The sequence below is a fragment of the Saprolegnia diclina genome (genome assembly GCF_000281045.1).
Source record: "Saprolegnia diclina VS20 unplaced genomic scaffold supercont1.32, whole genome shotgun sequence".
Lineage (NCBI taxonomy): Eukaryota > Oomycota > Saprolegniomycetes > Saprolegniales > Saprolegniaceae > Saprolegnia > Saprolegnia diclina.
Window position 1 is genome coordinate 442,954 of NW_008246099.1, and position 21,870 is coordinate 464,823.

Sequence of the window (21,870 nt, forward strand, 5' to 3'; positions counted from 1 at the left end):
AGCTGCTGTACGACTGTGGCGAGCGATGGCTCGTTGGTCAAGAGGACGTGAAGAAGTGGGAGGTACACCTGAGCATTGCCCTCGATGCTCGCAAGGTGTAAGCCTACGTCGAGCTGCCGGGTCCACTCGGCGGCGGTAAGTTGACGGCGGTTCAGCAGCCACTGCAGTGTGGCCCCATGAGATAGTTCAAATGCAATTTCGACGGCAAGCGTGATGTACCGTTGACCCAGAGCTTGATCTTGGAACCACGGACCATGGCAGAGCACATCCAAGCGTAGACTCGGCGACGCAACGAGGGCTTGGAGAACGAGGAGGTGGTTGCGACGAGTCGCGAGCACGAAGCCGTGGCCGACACTATGCTCGCCCCAAGTCACGTTGGAGGCGCTGAGGAGTGCAGTCACAACGGAAACGTAGCCCTCGCGACAGGCTTCAAAGAAGGCGTCTTCAGCATCGATAGAGTTCACGGCTAAGAGAGCGAGGACGACATGGAGCTCGCCAAAGTGCGCTGCAAACTGCATCGGTGACAGCTCCTTGACCGAACCCGCTTTGGTCTTTACGAGTACAGTCACTTGTCGCTCAAGGCGCGGAAGGTAGGCTGCGATCTTTTGCGCTCGTTCAAAATCCCATTTCATGTGGTTGACTTCGCGTTGGTCGAGGACCTGCTGCATGATGTCGTCCAGATCTAGGTCGGGCTGGAATTGCACGCGGTCTTGGTACAGCTTGGCGGCGATTTGGACCTCGGCATCTGTCAAGTCCCTCGAGCGGGACGTGACGAGAACGGCGGTGCCTGTGGGCGGTGGTTTGTACTTGCGACCACACAGCGCCTCCCACGTCTCGCCGAGCAAGAGTCCGTTGTGTACCATGCCGTCAGTCAAGGCGGCCAGGAAGGCGTCCTCGAGGAACTCCACGGGCTCACACATGCGTCCGAAAGAAATGACGTAACGGCTTTGGTGGATAGCAATGCTGCTTTATAATTTACAGAGAGGACTTGACTGGCATGTGGCCTTAACTCCAGCGCTTACGCGTCGAAGAATTTGCGGCTGTGGAAGCTGTTGGCGCTGGCTGCTTAATCGGGACAAGGACGCGGGATGGTGGTAGTGTGCTGCCGTGATTGATCGTTGGGACACGGACGCGGCTCGGTTGTTCCCTGCTGAGATAACTATTATCAATCACCAGCAGCGTAAACGAACCTTGCCGCGGGTAGCTGATCTGAGATTGGTTTGCGCGACGGGGCGACCCGGTGCGGCGATGGCTTGGGCTTTGGCCCGGGCGACTGGAAGGTCACTTGTTTTGGCACACGGTTTTCGCCTTCGCCTGGAGTATCATCGTTGTTCCTCATTTTCTTGAGAATGCTATGGCCAGACGCGCCATGTGAGGGGCGGCGAACAGAGAACGAAGCACAAACCTTGGGTTCGTATAGAGGAGCGTCGTACTCTTACGCTTAGCGCTGTGCGCCTGTGTGTGCTGCGTGAACGACTTCGCTGCGGATGCGTGGATTCGTTGGGACCGGCGGAGCTCTTGCACTGGAGTCACGTCCTTCGTGGCACGAAGCGTTGCTAGTTGATGCTCTTTCTCATGGACCTCGCCTTGCAACTGCCGCAGCTCTGCCGCTTGGCGATCGATCTACGCGGAACCCTCAGACATTTCACAGTCAGACCGTGAGCTTGTACTGTGTCCTGGAGCGTCTGCGCTTCGGCTGCATGGGCTTCCTTGGCCAGCAAGAGCTGCCGATGTCCTTGGTGTTGTTCAAGGAGGCGCCACAGCATGCCCCCGAGGATCTCCATGTCCTCTGACCACATGGAGAAGGACATGCGCACGTCGTCCTTGAACTTGCGCATGGTCTTCCGCAGGTCGCGGAGCTGGCCAGCGTACGCGCTGACCGGGTCCATCTGGCGGAGCTTTGGCGGAAACTGCGTATGACGGGCTGCTTCAAAATTTGAAATAATTCCGGATAGATTAACCGGAAAGATGCGTCTTTTGAATCTGCCGCGATGGGAGGGAGCTTGGTGCACGGCGCTGCCTGTGGCCTAGACCATGGGTCAATAAATTTATTGACCCATGCCTAGACCTTGTCAGCCTCGAAAAGGGTTGCCCCAGGTTGACACACATCGACTCTAGATTATAGAGCCATTCTAGGCTCACGTACTGTAGTCTAGTTGTATGGACGCACTCGACTGGGCAAAGATGGATCGCAACGTTCTTACAACAACGAGCTCTACGCGATGGCTGGCGTCGGGTGCGGCGGAGGGAATAGCACGACACTAAAGCACTGAAAGAGGTCTGACGACGAAAAGAACCCGCGCTCGACGGCGTGCATGTGACGCAGGAGAAAGGCAGCTTCCGTTGGTGTGAGATCGAGCGAGAGGCGAAAGCAAACATGCTTGAGGTCGGCGTTGCGGCACGTCGCGTCGTATTGGCCGCCGCGAGCTGCACCCGTCGTCATCTCGCGCGACGCTAGACCCTTGAACGCATGCCGAACGATGATGCTCCCGGTGCGAGACCAGTTGTGCACTCCAACGTCGCGTAGCGTGCTCTCGAGTGTAAGCTTGCGTCGAAGGGCGCTTTGAATGCAAGACGTGTCCCAGGTCGCGATTGGTTCTCCTCTACGCCGCGCTTAGTCGTGCATCAACATTGGACGAGGTACAAAGGGCCACTGCGTGCATCCGAGTGCTGAGCTTGGTTGAGTCCTCGAATGAGCTCTACAAAGCCTAGGGAACACAGCACGTCGTTCAGCATCGAAGGCTCGATATCCGAGGACCTACTGAGTTCCTTGGCACCACTCGGAACTATGCTGCGAACGAAAGCGACTGCGTCGTGCAGTGTTGGAATGGCCAAGCCCATGCGCGCCGATGCAAGTATTTCTGCGATCGCGTCGAGGCTCAGAACGATACAGCCACCGACGGACGGTTTGTACGGGTACAAGTCAAAGCACAACTTGAGCTCGCTGCGCTTCTCGAGTATGCTGTTGACGAGACCGAGCTGCTTCGCTGCGGCCTGGCGCATCTGGCGCTCCTCGACAACCTTCTGGTCCACGCTCGGGTTGGGCTGTAGCGCAAAGGTCAAGTCCTTGTCCTTCTCTTGCACCGGTGACTCGGTTTCGTCGTAGCGTAACGATAAGCTCGACCGACGGGCTGGGTAGTCGTGGCGTGCAGTGGTTGCCACTATTTGGACACTCTTCGAGTCGGTCCACGATTGCAAACTGACGTACGGGGCTCGGGCGTTGTAGGTGGGTCCAACAATAGCGCCGTATTGGAGAGATGCATCGCGTGACGGCGACGCTTGGCGCGAAGAGCTTCCAGCGTCGCAGAGATCGTTTCATAGGCGACGACGCCGTCTTTCCGAGATGACAAGGTTGAGATGGCGGTTGACGCATCGCTCTGGGACATGAGCAGACCTGCCTCCTGCATGGCCCAGATAAAGTCGGCTTTCGAAAGCGACCCCGAGTGGGCCGAATCGATGCGCCGGCATACGCGCAGCACATTTGGTACCTAAATCAGAGGCTGGCAGAGGTGTTTGGAGCAGCGGCAGCACCTTGGCCTCAAGAACATCAATGAACCGCTGTTCTTCAAAGCGATACGTTCGTTCGTCGGCGTTTGCGTTGACATCTCGACTCTCTTTGCCAGCGCTCGCCTCTCCATTTACATCGTGCTGCAAGTGCTTGTAAAAGTCTTCGGCAATGACGTAGCCACGACCAGTTGGATCCAGTGTCCAAAAGAGTCCCTCAATTTCTGCATACCTAAAGTCGTGTAAGTGGAGTACGAGATAGCAAACCGAACCGAGAGACGATGCCCAGCTGAGCCAGTGACTGCCGCAACTGACCGCGTGTGAGCCGACCGAAGCGATCTCCAGGAAATACGTTCCGGGCACTCTCAAGGTGGGTAGGGCCCGTCTCTTTGAGCGTTGCGAGCTTGTGCAGAATGCGCGCCTCAAGGCAATTGTCCGCCGGTCGCGACTCAGTCTGGACGGGCAGCTGCAAAAACGTTGCGCCAAACTCGGACTTTGACTTTTGGTCTGGCATCCGCACGAGGCTGTGGTGGGCTTCGGCGTTTCTACGGTGCACATAAATGCATACTGCAATAATACCGGGCAATAGGACACCTTTGCTCAGTGGTCTTTCCAGCGGCGAAAGCTGATCCGCCGGCACATCTATCAATCGCCATCTTCTTGCCGCGTTTTGCAGGTGATCCAGGCGCCGGAGCGCATGTTGCCCCTAGGACATTTTGATCGAGATCACTCCGACATGGCCATCGATACCATGAAGTACGGACGCTGTCTTGTCGTGTAGCGCTGCGTGCAACGAAGCAATCGTGATGTCGCCATTCGCATTCCTATATGCACCCAGTGAGTTTCGTAAACGAGATTCGGCTCGTACATGTACGGTTGAAGGCGCAGTCGAAGGCCCGTGAAGTCTGCGTTTGACAAGGTAACACCACATGCACCGAGCACAGACCGAAGGTCGTCAGGCGACAAAACATCTCGGCCCTCTTTCGCCTTCTGTGCCAACTGAAGCTTGATGGCGTCAGTGACGGCCAAGACAGCCTCCCAAATCTACGCACCGGTACGTTTTCGCAACATTCGACTGTTGGTTTGGCACCTTTTGGTTGTGGAAAAGCGACGACATTTTCACGCCAAGGAGGGCGAGAAAGCCGCTGTAGAGCAAGCCACACGTGTCGAGTACTGTCGGCGGCAGCTGTGCGTACAGCTGGTCGTATTCCTGGAGCGTAAAGTAGATGCCGAGGTGACCCATCGCAAGCTCAAACTCCTCCTTGGTCAAGTAGCCCGTGCACCCAACGTCCATCTTCAGAAACATGTCGCTGAGCTTGTCGTAATTGATTGTCGCGAGCTCAAGGCCACGGCGGAGGTTTGCGTGTGAATCCATTTGCCCGCTTGATCGGCTGATGCTCGGTACTGGTGACGGTGTGGCGACCGACACGCTTCGTAGCTGGCTCCAATGGCCCATGATCTGGCAAAACGTGTCGATGTCTATTGCAGCGTGAAGCAGCATACGTGAAGTGTGCGATCGACCGCACCGAGCTTCTTGGCCGACGTGGGGCAAAACGCGAGGAAGAGGTCGCGGGACTGAGCGTGCGAGATATCGTGGCCAAAAAGCCGCTTCAGCGCGGGTTGGAACTCCTTGAAGTCGAGTCGGTTATCCCCGTTAAGACTGAAGCGCCGCAGTGTGTCTTCCGGCTGCCGTTGAAGGCGCGCAAACAGCTCAATTTGATGACGAAATCTCTCGACGAGACTTGCATTGTTGGCCAACGCACGAATCAGGTCCAGGTCTACGACACGCGGGTGTGCCACCGCGCAGCACCTCGTACTCTACCTGCAGGGTTCATTGCATCGAGCTTCGAGAGCATTGAAATCGGAGCGACCTTGCGCTCGAAGAGGTCACGGCCAAGCTCGGCCATCGAATGCATAAGCCCAAAGCGTTCGCTTATGGTATCTTCAACAGTCACGACACTTGACGAAATTCGACACGCGTGCTTAACATTCGGCAATCCTCGTCGCCGACTACGAATAGGCACATCTTCAGCTACAGGTTGTCCTTGGAGCCAACAGTATCTCGCACGCAGATGCTACAATGCCCAGGCTCGGTTGTTGGAGCGAGGTTCAGCGCACAAGTAAGGACGCCAGCGGGGTCCATTTACACTATTAAAGAAACATGAATAGTGTATGCGACATCGCCAGCGTCGGTAACAAAGTGACTTTTGTACGGTGCGCGATGTCTCGGAAGTGGGCATATGACCTGAACGCGGGCGGCTCGGCCGCGCTGGAGCCGCTCGGCTGCAACAAGCACACGCTTGACGTACGCCATTCGCACGCCTGTCGACAAGCTGACGTCTGCCACCGTAGGAGTCGCACGGCGCCGTCGCGACCAAGGGCGTTGACAACACGCTCGAGCTCAAGAAGAAGGTAACGCGTAGCAGTCCTGGGCCTGATGCTTATGGCATTTACGCTAGCGTGCGAACGAGGTGGCTACGGCTCCTTTCAAGGGTCTTTTTCAGACGGGCTTTATGATGTGGATGTCTGGATCCTCGATCAACATTTTCAGCATCATGATCACGGCTATGGCCTTCGTCAACCCGGTCAAGGCCCTCTTCAACATCAACGGCGGTATGAGTAGTATCACTTGGTGACGCTCATACTCTGTATAGCGTTTGCCGCCTTGGACGACGGCAAGCTCGACTTGCTTCAATTCAAGCTCATTTTCGTCGCTTGCAACTTTGCAGCGATCGCTGTTGCGCTCTACAAGTGCGGGACCATGGGTCTTCTCCCAACCACAAGCTCCGACTGGACGTGGCTCCTGCCCATCAAAGAGGTTAGTTGCCGCAGTGGTCTGCATCGCTGGACGCTCATGCGTGCGTGTAGGCTGTGGAGGCCTCGGCAGCCGCCGTCCCTGTCTTTTAGAAGCTTCTGAAGAGACGTCTTAGTCTACAATCCATTGTCCTTGGTTGTGTTTGATACATATGACTATGACATGTTGCGGCCGCCAGTTTCGGGTGGGCATCGGTACTCCTCGGGCAGCATTGAGCGCTGCAACGCGTTGAAAGCGAACCGCCGCCGGCCCGTGTTCTTGAGCGCGTTTTCTATCCGCACGCCGCGCGACCGCATCGTCGAGACGATTTCGGGGATCTTGGCCTTGGGGAGCTCGTGGTTCCAGTGCAACAGGTGACCTAGTGGCAAGCGTGGGGGATATGACGATATCATCGTGGGCGTACCTTGTTCGAGGGTCACCGACATGCCCGTTCGATCTTTCGCGCTTTTGCAGACCGTGACGCGACCACCATGAAGCAGTCGCACGATACGCGACGAGAGCTGGAGCACCTCGGGCATTTTCTTGCGGCTGGCCATGCTCGCTTGGACCGCGGCTTCGAGCAACGCCATTGTCTCCTGCACCAGCGCCGCGTCGGGGGTGCCGCCGTGTTGGTCCACGTACGCAGCGACAAGTGGGCGCAGTGCCACGAGGTTGACCTCGTTGATGTAGTCTTGCAGCCGCTTGTGGTTGTGCGTCGACATGGCCAGCGTCTGCTTCTCATTGATGCCCGTCGAGAAGAGAAGCGGGTGCACGACGACCGTGGCCTTGCGCCGCGGCACGTGCACCTTGCCGAGACACTTGAGCAGAACGCGTACAACAAACTCGTCGTCCGTCGACTTCGCGTGGGCGTGCGTTCGCGCACCCAGGAGCGCATCGTCCATGTTGGTGTAGAGCTCGACACACACGACGGGGTTGCCCGCTTTGGCCTCGCTCGGCGACGACGCCCGCACGTCGTCTTCGACGAGGAGCATGCGGACGCGCTTGAGCGACGCGACGGCCACCATCATGTCTTCGAGCATGCCGATCTCGGTACCGTGCGTCGAGAGGAGCGACTCGACCTCAAAGAGAAAGCCCATGTAGAGGAGTTGGTCCAGCGGCGCCTGCTTGTCCTCCGAGACGATGAGCTGCAGTTTGTGGCAGAACGCTGTCACGAGCGTCGAGAGCGCCTGCGGTACGACGACATCGAGGCGCGTCTCGATGGCCCACTCGAGCTCGACGCGCTTGCGCTCCGACTGCGAGAGGTACTGCCACGTCGACGGAAACATGTTGGAGACCTTGAGCGGGCTCCGAAGCTTTGTGGCCGCTTGCTGCATGCTGTGGAGGCCGCCGTTCTTAAACTTGTGCACATGCGCCGCAAAGGCGCCGACCGTGATCGTCTCGTAGATGGCGGCGTCGGCATGGGCAGCCTTGGACTTGGCGACGTGCATTTCTTGGACATGCAGGTTGATCGGGAGGAAGCGCAGGAGCGAGTCCTTCTTCTGTGTGCTCGCCTTGAAGCGCAGTTGTCGCGACTCGCGCACGTACACCACGTGGCGCGCCCGCTTGAGCAGCACGACGTAGTCACGGCGCAGCTTGGCGCGTTCGACGAGCCAGTCGCGGCACTGGCGACGGTCGGCCTCTTCCTGGATCTGCTCGAGCAAGTTTTCGTAGAGCGAACCCATCGACTGCTGTCGCTGCAACCGCGACGCTTCGAGGGCGAGAAACTGCTTGAGCTCTTGCTCGGCAAGGAGGTACTCCTTCGTGCGCCGCGCGAGAATGATGTCGAGGTATTGGCACGGAATCACGTTCGTATACGGGCTCTCCATGAGATCTTCCACGACCAAGATGTCCTGGTCTTGCAAATGAAACTGCGCCGTCAGGAGCGTGTCGGCCGGCGACGTAAAGAGCGTCGTTGTGTGGGTCTTCGGCGCGTTGTTCTGCAGCATCGAGAGGTGGGTTCGCCGAAGCTCATGGTCGCGGACCATCTGGATGTCGAGACGGCACGGCAGCAAGAACGAGCAGTTTTCGGGTTTGCTCCACACTTGCAGCGCCTCGGTAAAATGATCCATGTGGTCGAGCAGGAGCTGCGACTCCATCTGGAACGAGCACACGCACTGGTCCGACGGCGACACAAAGAGCATGTCGTCGTCGCCTTGGTCCTCGTCGTCTTCGTCATCCTCATCGTCCGAGTCGCTCTCTTCTTCCAGGTACTCGAGCCCATCGAGCGGCGTCGAATGCGCGCTGCTGCTGCTGCTTGCGTTCGACTTGATCGTGTTGGCGCCGTAGTGCGTCGAAGGCGTCCGAGCAGTGTACACGAGAAACCGGACGGGGATCGAGCTCGTAAGCGGCAGAAGGATCTGCGGCACCGACAAAAAGGCCACGTGATGTTCGTCGCGGACCGTCTCAGGGACCAGCGTGTCGGTCGAGTCGCCGCGCACCCACTGCCCCGCATCATCTTGGGTTTCGATCGCCACGTAGCAGCCGCGCGGGATGTGCTGCGGCACGAGAAGCCGGAGCGAGACACCAAAGCTTGAAGCTTGGCTCAACATCTCGGCGTCCAGCTGCTTGATGAAGCTACGGCTCGACGACGTAACAACGGAGGCGGGGAGATCGTCCAACATCTCGTCTTCGTTGTCATCCAAGTACGTGTCGGGCACAAGTACAGTCGTACCACGGTCGAGCGGAAGGTCTTCGGAGCCATCGTCGCCGTCCTTCTCTGCAAAAGTGATGCCAATGATGCGCGGCGTGACGACGGCTTCGCACGAGCAGTCGGTCTCCTCGTCGTTCTTGCGGAGCGACTTGGTCGCCGAGTTCCACTGGAGAAAGATGAAGCAGCATGGCGGAACGCACTGGGGGAGCCAGACGGTCGTGAGATACCAAACGTAGTACGGGACTTCGTTTTTGACAAACTGCATCGAGAATGCAATGAGGTACGTGGCCGTCACGACGCCGATGAGCGACGTGTAGAGTCGCAGCGCCTTCATGAGGTAGATTTGCTGCGGCGAGTACGCGATGAGCTGCATGATCTTGGAGCCGCGGTGCATGACCATGAGTCCGAGGAAGAGCACGCCGAGCGTGAGGAGCGCCGAGACCGAGTACGTGGTGTTGGAGAACCACGTAAAGAAGGCCTGGTCTGCTAGCGAGAGGTTTTGGTTGGCCATGTAGCAGAGCGCAAAGTACGGCTGGATGTCCGAGAAGACGTACTGGAACGTCGTGCCGTTCTTGCACGAGTACACCGCGTCCTGCATGTTGGTGGTGCTCTCGGCCTCGTAGACCTTGCGGATCGTGTCTTGGTGGACGTTCGCAGCGCCAAACTGGAATGCGTAGTAGCACGCGTTGAGGCACAGAAAGAGCACAAAGAGTGTAAACTTGGGCAGCTTCCGGACAGGCGGCGAGAGCACCGAGGCCCAGTGGCAGCAGACGCTCAGAAGCATCGTGAACGCGAGCGACGTGACGCCGCACTTGATCGTAAAGTAGTTTTCCATGTGCTTCATGTCTCCCGCGATCCACAGCACGTTGTTGACGAGCCCGAGAAGGAGACCGGTGACGGCTGTGATCGCCGTGATGTCGCTAAAGATCGCAATCGGGTGGAACGACCAGTGCATGATGCCAAGCCCGTGCTTGAAGAGCATAAGGAAGCAGAACGTGAGGCTCAGCACGAGCAGCACCAGCGAGATCCAGTTGTAGGGGCTCGAAGGCAGCGACGTCTGGAGGTCCTTCATAATTGTCGTCACGACCACGCCTTGGGCCAGCATCGAGTCGCCAGCGGAAGCCGTGATGTTGATGGACGTGAACCGCGCTTGGTACAGCGACTCTGGGTTGCGCACGTTGTGCACATCGATGAGCACGGACGCGTTCGGCGCGATGTCCTCGGGCAGGGTCACGGTCCAGACTCTCGGGTCGGGCTTGTAGGTCGCCACTAACGGCCGCGTCTTGTAAAAGAAAGAACTATCGCCCACCGTGTAGCCGCTGTTGAAAAAGTCGAGCTTGAGCTGCGTCTGCTTCGGCAGCAAGACGTCCGAGAGAAAGATGAGCGTCGCGTTCGACACAGCTTGCGAGAGGATGTTAGCCGTGAAGAACGCAGGCTGCGAGATGCGGCCCGCGTTCACGCTGCGCACGTAGCCGGCGCTAATGTACACGCGGTACTCTTCGTTCGGTAGCTTGGCGGTAAAGTAGATGGGAAAGTGCTCTGGCGGCAGCACGCTCTTGGGCGTCGAGACGTTGGTCAAGACCATGCGAAAGCGGGCGGCGCTCAAGGCAGCGACCGACTTCAAGTTCAGGCCAATGTACGAGTGGTCGCCCCACTGCATCGTTCGACAAAGACCGCTGACAGGGTTGGCGTTGACCGTCTTGGAGTCTTGGATTGTGCACCCACCCGATGTCGCGCTCCACGCCCACCCTGTCGGGATGCGCACAAAGATCTCGAGGATTGACGTGCCCGTGGGCTCGCCGTTTGATATGAGCACGCGGCTGTAGTCGTTCGGGTCGAATGTCATCTCGACGACCGCGTTGGTTTGGCCCGGCATGTTGTTCTCGGTCGCGTCCCACGTGTAGTCTGTCACGTAGCCTACGCAAGCGCTTGGGGGCGGCGTGAGGTGATCGCAGGCGTACCGTTGTTGCAGCACGGCTTCGTGCACTGCCATGGGAAGTTCTGGCTGGTATCGTTTGGAAGAAAGGCGACGCTGCAGAGGTCTTCGTCGAGACGACAGCCAGGGTACTTCAGGCATGGTTTCCACGGCTTGCGGTTCTTCTTGTACTCGTCTGCATCAAACCGGCCTGTACATCGTCATCATAAGCCCATGAACCCCATACGTATATGCACGCACCGTTGACGCAGCAGGGCAAGGCCACGCAGGCACCGCCAATGACACTGTTTTGCGGGCCGGGCTCGCAGCAGAGCGGCGGCTGGGTGTTGGTGCTGTTGTTGATGCAGCACGGCTCGCACGTATACGGTTCTTGCGCCACGTTCGCGTCGGCGATGACGACGAGCGCAACGAGCAGCACGAGGTATGTACTCCGGCGGGCCCACAGGGAGCGCCGAGTTGTCGCCATCGAGGAGGGGAAGTCGCTTCTTCGAATGTCCTGGCGACCTGCGATCCGGTTACCGCGATTACTTACTGTTTGTATGAAATTTCAGTCGGGAGCCAGTTCGGTCGACCGTCTTTGTGTCCCGCAGCCATTGCTCACACTGCGTCGACCGGCACCAAGGCCAAGCGAATGCAGTACCGGGTAATGCCATCGACTGTGCCAGTCGGTCGACATTGCAGCGAGCATGCAGTGTATTCAAGACATTATCGCTTGGAGCGGCAAAGTAGCTCATTGCATCTCCGTGTACATACGCAGTCGCAAGCACAGCAGATGGGCCTTGCGACCGATACCCGACCATTATCCGGTGTACGTCCGGTTGACCGCATTCGGCTTTGTTCTGGGCATGATGGAGGTTGCGCTCGCGACCGCCGTCGCCAAACGCGACGCGGATGGCAGCCGGCGCCACCTGCAGGTGCTCTCGGATGACAACGTAGACTTTTGCTCCAACGATTATCTTGGCTTTGCTCGCAGCCGCGAGCTCGCCGATGCGATCGCGTCGGCGCCGCACGGCCATGGGTCCACTGGCTCACGCCTCGTGACCGGAACGTCCCAGCTGCATTTGGATGTCGAAGCCGAGCTTGCTGCCTTCTACGGGTATCCGTCCGCCCTTGTCTTCAACAGCGGATACCTCGCCAACTTGAGCGTGCTCTCAGCAGTACCACAGCCTGGTGATTTCGTCCTGTACGATGAGCTTGTGCACAACTCGTGCCGCGAAGGCCTCCGCCTCGGCCGTGCTACGTCGGCCGCCTTTCGTCACAACGACATCGAAGATCTTCGGGCGCGCCTCGCGTCGGCGCCGGCGACAGGCAACCGTGTTGTTGTCGTCGAGTCTGTCTATTCGATGGACGGCCACATTGCGCCACTCGTCGCCATGGTACATGCGCTCGTTTTCACACGACATCCTTATCTAACATGATGGTAGGTACGACTGTGCCGTGAGTTTAATGCGGCGCTCATCGTGGACGAAGCGCACGGTGTTGCTGTCGACGGACCGCAGGGCGCCGGCGTCGTCCGGGCGCTCGGCCTCGAGAAAGACGTGTTTTGCACCGTGTACACCTTTGGAAAAGGCATGGGCATCCACGGCGCTGTTGTTTGCGGCCCGCTTGTGCTAAAAGAGTACCTTGTCAACTATGCGCGGCCGTTCGTGTACAGCACGTCGCTGCCGGCGTCCGATATGGTCACGATCCGCGCCGCGCATGCCTATTGCGCCAGTGCTGCTGGCGACAGCGCGCGCCGTCAGCTGCAGTCGCGCGTCCGTCGTTTTCGAAGCCGCGTGCGCGAGAATGCGGTGGCAATTCCGCCCGCGAGCTTGCTCCACAGCTCTACTGCAATCCAGGGCGTCGTGTGCCCAGGCAACGCGCGCGTGCTCGCGGCCGCCGCCCATCTCCGAACGCAAGGCTTCAACGTCGTCGCGATCCGCGCCCCTACTGTGCCCGTGCACAGCGAGCGCTTGCGCATCATATTGCATGCGTACAACACGGATGCCGAGATCGACGCTCTTGTCCAACACCTGGCGGCGTTCTTTCTCAAGCACCCGGCATCAAGGCTGTAGTCGCTAGCAGTTGTGTACGTAACAGAGAAGAACAAACTTGGTGCTATACTGTCGCCCACAATGGTATCGCTTACGCTGAGCCACCGAGGCAAGAGCAGTCTTGCTGCATGCACCTTTAGAATATAAAACCAAAGAAGTACGGGGCACTAGTCCTTGAGGCAGCGCGGTGCCTCCACATGAAACGCCTCGTCGGGCCGCATGCGAGCCTTGCTGTCCCCAAAGAGCTCGCGCTCTTTCGCATCGTAGACATGGTTGAAGAGCTTAATGACCCCGAGAAGGGCGACGGCGCCGATGACAACTACAGAGATGGATCCGCGGCAGCCGATATACGCAACTCGTACCGATATGTGCGAGCAGCAAGAAGCTGCCGATCGGGTTCTCAGCCAGCATACTGGTATTGGTCTGTCTGGATCTTGGACCGAAAAACATGGAACTTAATTCGATCTTGAAAAGGCATATTAACGGGCGGCGATCTCCTGAAGGCGAGAGAGGAGCCGCGAGCGTTCGGCGCTCTGCGCTTGGAGCTCAACGACGTCAGCCGTCGTCGGCAGGCAACGCAACACTGCAGCGCTCTTGGCCTCGAGCGCTTCTAGTTGTGCAATGACGCCGAAGATGCCAATGTCCCCGCTCTCCGAGTCGGACTCGTATACGCAGCTCATGGCGCGGGAGGCGCGCCGCGTGCGAATCGCTGTTTGAGAACCGCCGTACGGCAGAAGCTCGACCATTTCTTCAATTGCTGCGCACGTTGGGCGCGCTTTGGCGTCGCCCTGGACGAGCTGCAAGACGAGATCCCGCGCTGTCATGTGCATCGTGGGCGGCAGGATGCCATCGCGCGCCTGCATGAGCGTCACGTACTTCTCCATTTGCGTTTCAAATACGCAAAACAGCTCGCAGAGCACGAGACCGAGGCTGTAGAGGTCGGTGGACGCATCGCAGACGACGTCGCCGCGAATCTGCTCCGGACTTGCATAGAGCGGCGTGCCCACGCCGGTATCTTGGGCCAAAGTCGCCGACTCGCGCGTCGCCAGGCCGAAATCGCCAATCTTGACACACGCGCCTTCGGTGAGGAAGACGTTGGCGGGCTTGATATCGCGGTGCACGAGGCCTTGGCTGTGAATATACTTAAGACCAGCAACTAGCTGGTTGAAGATTGCAAAGTTGGCTTGCACGTCGATCGACTTGCGCTCCTGTAGCCAGTGCTGCAGCGAGTTGCCCTTGTACAGTGCCATTTGAATGTACACGTCCATTTGGAGTGTGACCGACTGGCGACGCGGCAGTCGTGGCGGCGACACATCGTCTTCGCTTGCCGTGGACGACGTAGTGCGCTCAAACTCGACTCGGTCCAGGGACGCGTTTATTTCGTCCTCGTCGTCGGCCCAGCTCAAGAACGAGCTGTCGTCGTCGCATTCCGACTCCTGCGCCGACGGGCGCGTGTGCGCTGACGAAGCAGTGACGACCGTGCCAAGGATCCAAGTGTTGTAGTAGCGACACACGTTTTCATGGTCAAGACTCGCAAGCAAGTGGACCTCCCGCAGGATTTTCTCCTTGATTTCAGTCGGCTGAAAGATGGAGCGGGGCGTGAATTTGAATTGCTGGATCTTGATCGCATACGCCCGGCCGTCGACCTTGGACTTGCATTTGTATACTTTTCCAAATCCTCCTTGAGCGACAAGCTCGTGCTCGGTGAAGTCTGTTTCGAACGGATTCTGCCGCCCGAATTCGCCGAGGCGTGCGACCTTGGCGTCAGAGCCACCAAAGAGGTTGCTCTTGGCGATGACCTTGTTAGCTGGTGACGAAACGCATCGGCTGAGAGCGACGCGGCTGAGACTTGTCTGGGTCTGAAGTGGCGCAACGCTCGCAGGCCGTGTCAAGCTGCCTACTTTGCCGGGCTTGTCCATCGAGACTCGGTAAAAACGAAATGCCTTCGCAGAGCGAGCACCGTTTCCAATTCAGCTTTCGCGAGACAAAAATATCCTTATCGCCTACCTTTTAAACCTTTGACATATTATTTTGTTCTCCGCTATTGGCCAGTTACTGGACGCCTTAGAAAAACAAAAAGATACTAAACGTAGCCATTTCTCTTGAGCTACAGCTCAAAAAGTATCACGGTATCACTTGCTCGCCGTCTGTTTTATCGGTTATTTTTAGCTTGCGATGAAGTCGAAAGCGGGATTCGGGGCGGCAAAGCCGCTGCCAGGACAGCAAGGCTACAAGGCGAAGGAGTCCCAACGCCTAGAAGCCGATGCGCAGCGCATGGAGGAAGACCTTCTTCGCGTGCGCGAGCGCATGGCGCTTGAGGTGCAGCAACGAGAAAAAGGCAAGGCCAAGATGAAGGACGGTAATCGCTGGCGCAGCGCGCGAGAAGACCGCGGAAGCGTGCGAAAGTATGCACAAGACGTCCGTGATCGACCAGTTGGCGAGAAGCGCAAGACGAAGAGCCACGCCCCACCGCCGGGCCCTCGGCTAGACGAGTGGACCGTCGCCCAAGTTCTCGAGTGGCTTAGCTGCGTCGGCCTCGGCCACCATACGTCAACGTTCGAATTCAACGAGGTGTCAGGCTCGGTGCTCATGGAGATCACACCATCCGACTTGGACTACCTGCAAATCACCGACGCGACGGAGCGCAAGGCGATCTTTCACCAAATCGAACAACTGCGACGCACCTCGGGGCCACTGCCTGTGGTCAAGGTGCCACTACCCGCAAATGTCGTGGACGATAAGCTTCACGACGCCAAGTTTCTTCCACTCGCCGCCGCCAAGAAAACGAGACACTGGTCGCAGTTGGCGCCCATCGCTGACAACCCAGTCGTGGGGGCGCCAGGGGCACCAGTCAACCTGGCCGACGGTGACTTCAACGAAGCTGACAGTCACGATTCATTTTTGAAAGCGCTCCTGGAATGGCGCACCACGGATGCACAGCCTGAGCATGATGACAATGGGTTCTGGTCCAACCCACTTGGACACGACACTGGGGGTGGTGCGCTTCTCAGCGGCCAGTTTGATGAAGAGCAGAGTCACGCAGCTTTTCTTGATGCGTTAGCTGCGTGGCGCCGCAAGCCCACGGACAACTACAGCCGTGGCCAAGCTCCCAAGGAAACGACGCAAAGCAGCACGGCGGGTAGTCCCATCGAACCCAAGCGAAGCTGCTGGCAGTGCTACGGTCTCTTCAAAACGTCGCAAGTGGTCCTGGACGCGTCGTCGCGCAAGGAGTTTTGTTCTGACCAATGCAGAGACCGGTTCCGAGTCGAGTACGCACGGTTCTATGCGCCTTCTTCGCTCACCGGCAGCGATTCGCACCGTCAATAAATTCGTCATGTTCCTCGCCCGTGCTGCTGAAGTGCGACAGTAGTAAGGCAGTATTAAAAGTCTAAGCTGCGTGTAATAGAATAGGGAGCAATTTTTCGTGTGTGATTTTCGTCTCATCGAGTGGCGTCCAGAGCAGCCGCCTCCCGCTTCTTCTTACTTAGCGTCGTGAGTGTTGTAGAGATTTGCTTGACAGTGTCGCGGTCCATTACGCCATCGTGAGTGGTGTTGTCGCCGGCGGAATCTAGCATCCGGGCTGGACAACGAGTTGCTTTGGACGGCACTCTACCTTCGAAATCGCGAAGCATGTGTGGTGTTGCGGCACCTCGATGGTGGCGTCGAACGACGGGTGACGCCTCGGCCGAGTGTTGGGGGAAATACCATTCTTCCTTGGGTTTCACGCGAACGTTGTGGGGTGATGTGATCTCATTTGGCTTGGTCCACGATGCCTACCGGAGTGAGGTCACGTATTGAGACGATGCGTACCAGTGTGGCTGCCTTGAGTGATGATGAGGATGCCTCAGCGGTTAGCTACAGCATAGTAGAAAAAGTCAGGCGCATTGTGGCCGTCGCGAATCAGACCCCTTCCTTGCTGGACGCACTGCTGCTGTCGTTGAGAAAGCGACTGAGCTCCACTTCGACACGCTCCAAGGCTATCTCGATTGCCTTGACGCTTTCAACGTTGACAGTCTCGGACGTCACTTGACTGACGATTTGCTGAATTCCAGCTTTTACGGGGTTCACAATTTGCTGAATGAACTCGTATTGATCTCGCGCCTTGTGCAAGAGCCGCTCTTGCTTTTGTAGGGCCACAAGTACGTCGTTGTCATCTTCAATAATGAGGCGCCGGGTGGTACGGCCCCGGTTGCCTTGAAGCTCAATTCGCAGCGCGTCCTGCCACAAGTGAGGCGACGACGTTTCTCGAATAAAATCGTACGATGCGACGCTTGACACTCGCCAAGTGCTCGGTTTGGGTTGCCTGTCGCTCTTGAAGCTCGTCCCGGAGCTGCTCGTGCGCTTTGCACATCATGACTATCTCATTTGGGTCCACACGGTCGCCGTGCAGGCCAATGCGGCGAAAAGCTTCTTCACAACTACAAGCACGCAACTTAAGTGCCATCATTGAAGAAAAGTGTTGGACCGCTTGTCTTCGAGGCGAGAGACCTCGAGCGCCTTCACCACCATGTGCAGGCTCCACCGCTTGCCTAAATACGCTCGCACACCACGCAAGGTGCCACTCATTTGCTCACTCATAGTCTTGTCAACGCCACAATTGATGATTGCGGAGCTGCGTCGGCCGCCCACGATGTCGGGAATCGAGTCGATCTACAGCGCTGTTTTGAAGAGCGAGTGCGAGGGGCAACGCTACCTGTCGCTCGTAAAATGCCTGAAACTTGGCCTTCTCGCGCAGCCATCGCTCGCGATATGAGAGCTCCGTCTCGAAGAGGCGGACTTCGCGCGCGATTGTGGCTTTAAGCTCGGCGAGGCGTGACTGCGCACTATTGAGCGCCTCGCTTGCGACAATTTCGAGCCGATGCAGCTCTTGTATTCGATGCGACTTTTCGCAGAGGTCGTGGGTGAGTTGGTGCTGCACCGTAATGAGAGCAGTCTTCTCCATCTAAGTGCACAACTCGTCGACTGTATCCCACTGGCAGTTGCTGAATACTTCGTGGCGCCGCTTGATATGCTCGTAGGACAAGATTTTGCGCACGACAGCATAAATTTCGGTCGTCTTGAGCGCCAGCTTCTCCTCCAGATGCCGAATTTTCTACAACGATGAGGTCTCGACGCGCTCGGTTCGCACAGGACGTACCGAGTTTTTCGCGTAGAAGGGCCGGCGCGAGTACGACGCGATCGTTTGTAGTCGAGCTACGTCATCGAGGGTCGACTCTGTGATGCCAAGCGCCGCACACTCCCGTCGTAGGTCCAGCAGCGCCATTTGCGCTCTCGCCACGTCGTCCGACTTTTTCGCAAAGGAAAATTGGAGTTTGTCGGCCTCCGAACGCTTCGTGTCGACGACCTTGCGCACAGCAGACTCGAAATCTTTTATGAGGTCTGCGGAGGACGCTGCCTTGGCGTGAGGTTGGCGCGCACCCTTTTGAACCATCTTAGCTGCTCGGGGCGGGGGAAGTGCCAGCGCACGGTACGGTGCCACCGGCACTGGTTCCGCGACCGGCGTGCGAGGGTGCGTTGCTGACGACGGTCGGGTCCCTTTGGACGTTGGCGGTGCTAGCGCCCTGGCTTCAAGCACAACGCCTACGACTGTCGCGCGGTGCTTGGGCTGCCGCTCATCGCTCATCTAGCCGCCCTTCTGCACGGCACGTGCCGGTTACGCGTAACAACAAACGACTGACGAGGAACGAACGGCCAATGGGGAAACAACCGACGTTTATATTCAACGCAATTCTTGTGCAAACATTAATGAAATCCTGAATGCTGTAGACATTTGGTCGATCTGGACATGCTTTGAGTGATGCCCTCTGTCGCCCGAAGAATTGGACAAAATGGCCTTAATATAATGCGTTGCTCGGCTTTCGAAAAGACCGACGGAACCACCTTTCTCTTTATGGCCTTGATTGCCCGTGACCAGCCAAAACTCAAGGGTAGCCAGCTCAGCGCTGTTTGCGATCGTTAATCCAGGCAGAGAGAACACACCGTGGAGCTTCCTGTGACTCTTGAACCTGTCTATCTTGAGTTTCCCCACAATTTTATGGAGTAGCCGTCGTATTTATCCCACGACAGAACGAGTACGAGATTGATTTGACTTGAATGTTAATTGATATGCATTGGGCGTGGGATTGTCGAATGTGCTCACATCGATTCTCTGAAGCTATGGGACGCCGAGAGCTGTCGCCGTATCGGGACGTGCTTGGGCGTGGGCGGTCGCTCGACAACATCAACAGTATCGTGCTCGTCGTCGTGGTTGCGCCGGTCCCGCGATCCTCGAAAGCTGCGTTTCTGAGTACTCGAGCTTCGAAAGCTGCGGCGAGTGAAGGTCGGCTCTTGGAGCGGACTATGGCACGCCTCGGGTTTGCGGAGCTGACGAACAAGCGTACCCCTGAACCTGGCCTGGATTTGCGTCGCCGCTTGACAGCGAACATCCCGCAAGTCGGTCGGGCGCGGCTCGTCAACGATCGTTCGCATCGATTTGCGCACTAGAGTTCCACGGATGTGCGCCTGGATTCGACAGATGCCGGCATGGTCCATCGGCTTGGCGAACGACGGAAGCGGGCGCACAACGTCTTTCGAATGCGACCGCGCGTGGCGGCGTGTGAGGGCACCGCGGAAATGGGCCTGAATGCGCGTCGCCGCAGCGTTTGTGTCTGGCGCTGGTCGTGAAGCGTACGAATCCACGCGCATGCCCAAACTTCGTCGCAATTCCATCGTATTTCGACGAGCGAGGGCCCCGCGAATGTGGGCTTGAATGCGCATCGCTGCAAGATCGACTCCGTCGTCCTCGGCTTCGTCGTCCTCGGCTTCATTCTCGTCTAGAGCCCCTTGCGGCACGTCCTCATCGTTTTCGTAGGCTTCATAGTCGTCGTCATAGGCGTTCTCGTCGTCGTCATGCTCCTTCGGAGCGCTGCCATGGGCTGGCGTCGCACACTGGCTGTCACCAAGCAGTTGCGTCGTACTGTAGTGCTGCTCGATAAACTGACGCATGTCGTTCTCCATTTCTGCAAGCTTGAAGAGTACCGTGTCAGCATGATCTGCTGTTGTTGGTCGGCCTGGCGACTCAATCAGCAACTTTTTGCTAGGCGTCAGCAAAACTCGTGGTAAAAAATCAGTCGCTGACGGCGGAGGCAGCTCCGACACGACGACGGAATCGAGCGCCAACGTTTTGTGCGGCTCGCGTACAGAAAAGCAGACCGTGCCGTCCGTGCGATCCGTAAGCGTGCAAATATAGTACGTCCCCTGCAAGACGTGACCCGTCTCCCAGACAACGACGGCCGCAGAGGTTGGAGGCTGACAGAGGCGCACGGCCCCTGTGTCAACGAGAATGCACGGCAGTAGCATTCGGACTGCCGCATCGACTGTTGATGCCGTCACATGCATCTCGCGCAATGCTCGCTGAAGCTCGTTCGTCGTGAGCTCGAGGCTAAACGTCTGGCGTGAGACTGTGTGCTGAACGTCAAAGCGAACGCCGTCAGCTGCTGATGACACAGACACCGTGTAGTCCTCGCCATGTATAGAGCACGGAGCGACGAGGCAGAAGAGTGTCTCCAGGGTCAAACCCGCGACGGAGCGCACTTCGTTGAGAGGAAGGTAGAGCATCGAGCTGCGCTGCTCGAACCGGACGCGGTCGCAGAGAAGCCGCGATATCGTCTCCACGGCAAATTCTTCTTCAATCGAGACGACGTCCTTGAGCAGCCCAAGCATGTCGTCTTTGGAGACATACAGCTCGTACGTCGTCTCCGCGCTCCCATCGTGGGCCGAAATCGTCATGCCGTACATCGGGGCACTGGCAACGGTCACGACAAAATCGACGCCGTCGATGGTCCGGCCCTTCTTGAGAAGATGTGATTGCCCTTGCATCGGTGACTTGGGTGTTGCATGCATGAATTCGCTTGATGGGCCCCATTTGAATCGCGGGCTGAGGTGGTCCAGCACGGGTAGCCCCGGGCGCGTCCCCACCTTTTTTGGCTCGAAGGCAGGCTTTCGAGCCTTGTGACGGCACTTGGGCGGCACCGTCGTCGGAGGAGTTGCGACTTTCACGTTGATTGTTGGCAAGCTCAAATTGTAGTACTGAAGGAGGTCATCCTCTTCGTCGCCGAGCGTCTGAGCCTGCATGAACGCCCGCGCATTCTGCATCGTGGGGTCAATTGTGTTTTTCGATGTCGTTGTGGCGGGCGGACTTGGCTTGAGCAGAGGAAAGTTGCAGATTGACTTGAGGTACTTGACGCTCTGCTGCCACTCCTTGCGCAACCTCGTGTTTTTGTAGTGCGTTTTGGTTTTGCGCACGCGACGCGTGATCGCCTACACCTCATTTCGTGACTCCTCGACTACGTTGGCACGCTACCAAGTTGTCGCTTTGGATTTGCCGCAGTCGCTGCGTTCGAAAGGTGCCATTTAGAGACTTCTTCAGTGGCGATGGCGCACTTGGCTTGAGCGGGCTGGGGTGACGCGGGCTGTGGTATACCGTGTAGGACACCGTGTTGACGGACGACGCGGGCGACGGGTGGAACTCCCATGCAGAGCAGTGCATGACGTCCGACATACGGTTGACGAGCAAGTTGTTATGGCGCTCGATCTCATCAAGCCGGTCTACCACAAATTAGGGATAACCGAGATGCACAAATCTACCTTCCACCTCGCGCTCCCGCTTCATATTGTGCAAGAGATGGTACATTGTCGACGTGCGGGGCTTGTGCGTGTCAATCGCCGACCGGGTTTCCTGGAGCTTCTTGCGGTGGATCGCCTTGGCGACCTCGAGCTCCCGGTCACGGCATACCTTGCTACTTGTCTTCTCGGCCCGGTGCATCGGGCCGCCACCGTGTTGAACGGTCTATCTTTACACCGGTTTTGGTTTCCTATGTTTAGTGGCGCCATCCCTCGTACGGTTACGTCAGGGATCGCACCGCCTTCCGGGCGCGGCACATCACCAATATTATTATTCGAATTGGCGCCAACG

At 57.7% G+C, this 21,870-nt stretch overlaps 11 protein-coding genes across 12 annotated transcripts; 3 read left to right on the plus strand and 8 right to left on the minus strand.

The window, feature by feature from the left end:
• Positions 1 to 151: 151 nt before the first annotated feature.
• SDRG_09885 (hypothetical protein) lies at positions 152 to 920 on the minus strand (the record flags this gene model as incomplete). The annotated part of the gene is made up of 2 exons (XM_008615845.1): positions 152 to 161; positions 220 to 920. The coding sequence occupies 2 exons, from the start codon at positions 918 to 920 to the stop codon at positions 152 to 154; spliced, it is 711 nt and encodes a 236-aa protein (XP_008614067.1).
• Positions 921 to 938: 18 nt separating this feature from the next.
• Positions 939 to 1,925, minus strand: SDRG_09886. 2 transcript variants are annotated; one of them, XM_008615846.1, is made up of 4 exons: positions 1,671 to 1,925; positions 1,406 to 1,623; positions 1,191 to 1,352; positions 939 to 1,147 (listed from the first exon to the last, which is right to left on the minus strand). In XM_008615846.1, the coding sequence occupies exons 1-4, from the start codon at positions 1,887 to 1,889 to the stop codon at positions 1,006 to 1,008; spliced, it is 741 nt and encodes a 246-aa protein (XP_008614068.1). In that variant the 5' UTR covers positions 1,890 to 1,925; the 3' UTR covers positions 939 to 1,005. The 2 variants fall into 2 exon arrangements, with proteins under 2 accessions (XP_008614068.1, XP_008614069.1); XM_008615847.1 differs by having other exon boundaries at positions 1,126 to 1,352; positions 1,671 to 1,889.
• Positions 1,926 to 2,098: 173 nt separating this feature from the next.
• On the minus strand, positions 2,099 to 5,438 carry SDRG_09887 (hypothetical protein). Its single transcript, XM_008615848.1, has 12 exons — positions 5,327 to 5,438; positions 5,031 to 5,282; positions 4,595 to 4,983; positions 4,373 to 4,548; positions 4,255 to 4,328; positions 4,099 to 4,210; positions 3,777 to 4,049; positions 3,532 to 3,736; positions 3,209 to 3,488; positions 2,763 to 3,161; positions 2,645 to 2,708; positions 2,099 to 2,603 (listed from the first exon to the last, which is right to left on the minus strand). The coding sequence occupies exons 1-12, from the start codon at positions 5,418 to 5,420 to the stop codon at positions 2,216 to 2,218; spliced, it is 2,706 nt and encodes a 901-aa protein (XP_008614070.1). The 5' UTR covers positions 5,421 to 5,438; the 3' UTR covers positions 2,099 to 2,215.
• A 202-nt stretch (positions 5,439 to 5,640) lies between these two features.
• SDRG_09888 (hypothetical protein) lies at positions 5,641 to 6,495 on the plus strand. The gene is made up of 5 exons (XM_008615849.1): positions 5,641 to 5,809; positions 5,857 to 5,916; positions 5,964 to 6,117; positions 6,159 to 6,322; positions 6,373 to 6,495. Exons 1-5 carry the CDS (start codon positions 5,666 to 5,668, stop codon positions 6,409 to 6,411), a joined length of 561 nt encoding a protein of 186 aa, XP_008614071.1. The 5' UTR covers positions 5,641 to 5,665; the 3' UTR covers positions 6,412 to 6,495.
• SDRG_09889 (hypothetical protein) lies at positions 6,475 to 11,350 on the minus strand (the record flags this gene model as incomplete). The annotated part of the gene is made up of 4 exons (XM_008615850.1): positions 6,475 to 6,677; positions 6,723 to 10,865; positions 10,910 to 11,074; positions 11,125 to 11,350. The coding sequence occupies 4 exons, from the start codon at positions 11,348 to 11,350 to the stop codon at positions 6,475 to 6,477; spliced, it is 4,737 nt and encodes a 1,578-aa protein (XP_008614072.1).
• Positions 11,351 to 11,488: 138 nt separating this feature from the next.
• Positions 11,489 to 12,999, plus strand: SDRG_09890 (hypothetical protein). Its single transcript, XM_008615851.1, has 2 exons — positions 11,489 to 12,260; positions 12,309 to 12,999. The coding sequence occupies exons 1-2, from the start codon at positions 11,571 to 11,573 to the stop codon at positions 12,936 to 12,938; spliced, it is 1,320 nt and encodes a 439-aa protein (XP_008614073.1). The 5' UTR covers positions 11,489 to 11,570; the 3' UTR covers positions 12,939 to 12,999.
• Positions 13,000 to 13,084: 85 nt separating this feature from the next.
• SDRG_09891 (hypothetical protein) lies at positions 13,085 to 13,328 on the minus strand (the record flags this gene model as incomplete). The annotated part of the gene is made up of 2 exons (XM_008615852.1): positions 13,085 to 13,236; positions 13,280 to 13,328. 2 exons carry the CDS (start codon positions 13,326 to 13,328, stop codon positions 13,085 to 13,087), a joined length of 201 nt encoding a protein of 66 aa, XP_008614074.1.
• Positions 13,329 to 13,366: 38 nt separating this feature from the next.
• Positions 13,367 to 14,882, minus strand: SDRG_09892 (PEK protein kinase). Its single transcript, XM_008615853.1, has one exon. It carries the CDS (start codon positions 14,834 to 14,836, stop codon positions 13,397 to 13,399), a length of 1,440 nt encoding a protein of 479 aa, XP_008614075.1. The 5' UTR covers positions 14,837 to 14,882; the 3' UTR covers positions 13,367 to 13,396.
• A 184-nt stretch (positions 14,883 to 15,066) lies between these two features.
• Positions 15,067 to 16,348, plus strand: SDRG_09893 (hypothetical protein). Its single transcript, XM_008615854.1, has one exon. It carries the CDS (start codon positions 15,093 to 15,095, stop codon positions 16,242 to 16,244), a length of 1,152 nt encoding a protein of 383 aa, XP_008614076.1. The 5' UTR covers positions 15,067 to 15,092; the 3' UTR covers positions 16,245 to 16,348.
• SDRG_09894 (hypothetical protein) lies at positions 16,277 to 18,598 on the minus strand. Its single transcript, XM_008615855.1, has 10 exons — positions 18,055 to 18,598; positions 17,908 to 18,009; positions 17,611 to 17,859; positions 17,492 to 17,567; positions 17,383 to 17,446; positions 17,179 to 17,335; positions 16,824 to 17,135; positions 16,728 to 16,772; positions 16,531 to 16,690; positions 16,277 to 16,485 (listed from the first exon to the last, which is right to left on the minus strand). The coding sequence occupies exons 1-10, from the start codon at positions 18,538 to 18,540 to the stop codon at positions 16,358 to 16,360; spliced, it is 1,779 nt and encodes a 592-aa protein (XP_008614077.1). The 5' UTR covers positions 18,541 to 18,598; the 3' UTR covers positions 16,277 to 16,357.
• Positions 18,599 to 18,948: 350 nt separating this feature from the next.
• Positions 18,949 to 21,765, minus strand: SDRG_09895 (hypothetical protein). The gene is made up of 3 exons (XM_008615856.1): positions 21,543 to 21,765; positions 21,259 to 21,503; positions 18,949 to 21,215 (listed from the first exon to the last, which is right to left on the minus strand). Exons 1-3 carry the CDS (start codon positions 21,718 to 21,720, stop codon positions 19,053 to 19,055), a joined length of 2,586 nt encoding a protein of 861 aa, XP_008614078.1. The 5' UTR covers positions 21,721 to 21,765; the 3' UTR covers positions 18,949 to 19,052.
• Positions 21,766 to 21,870: the final 105 nt, after the last annotated feature.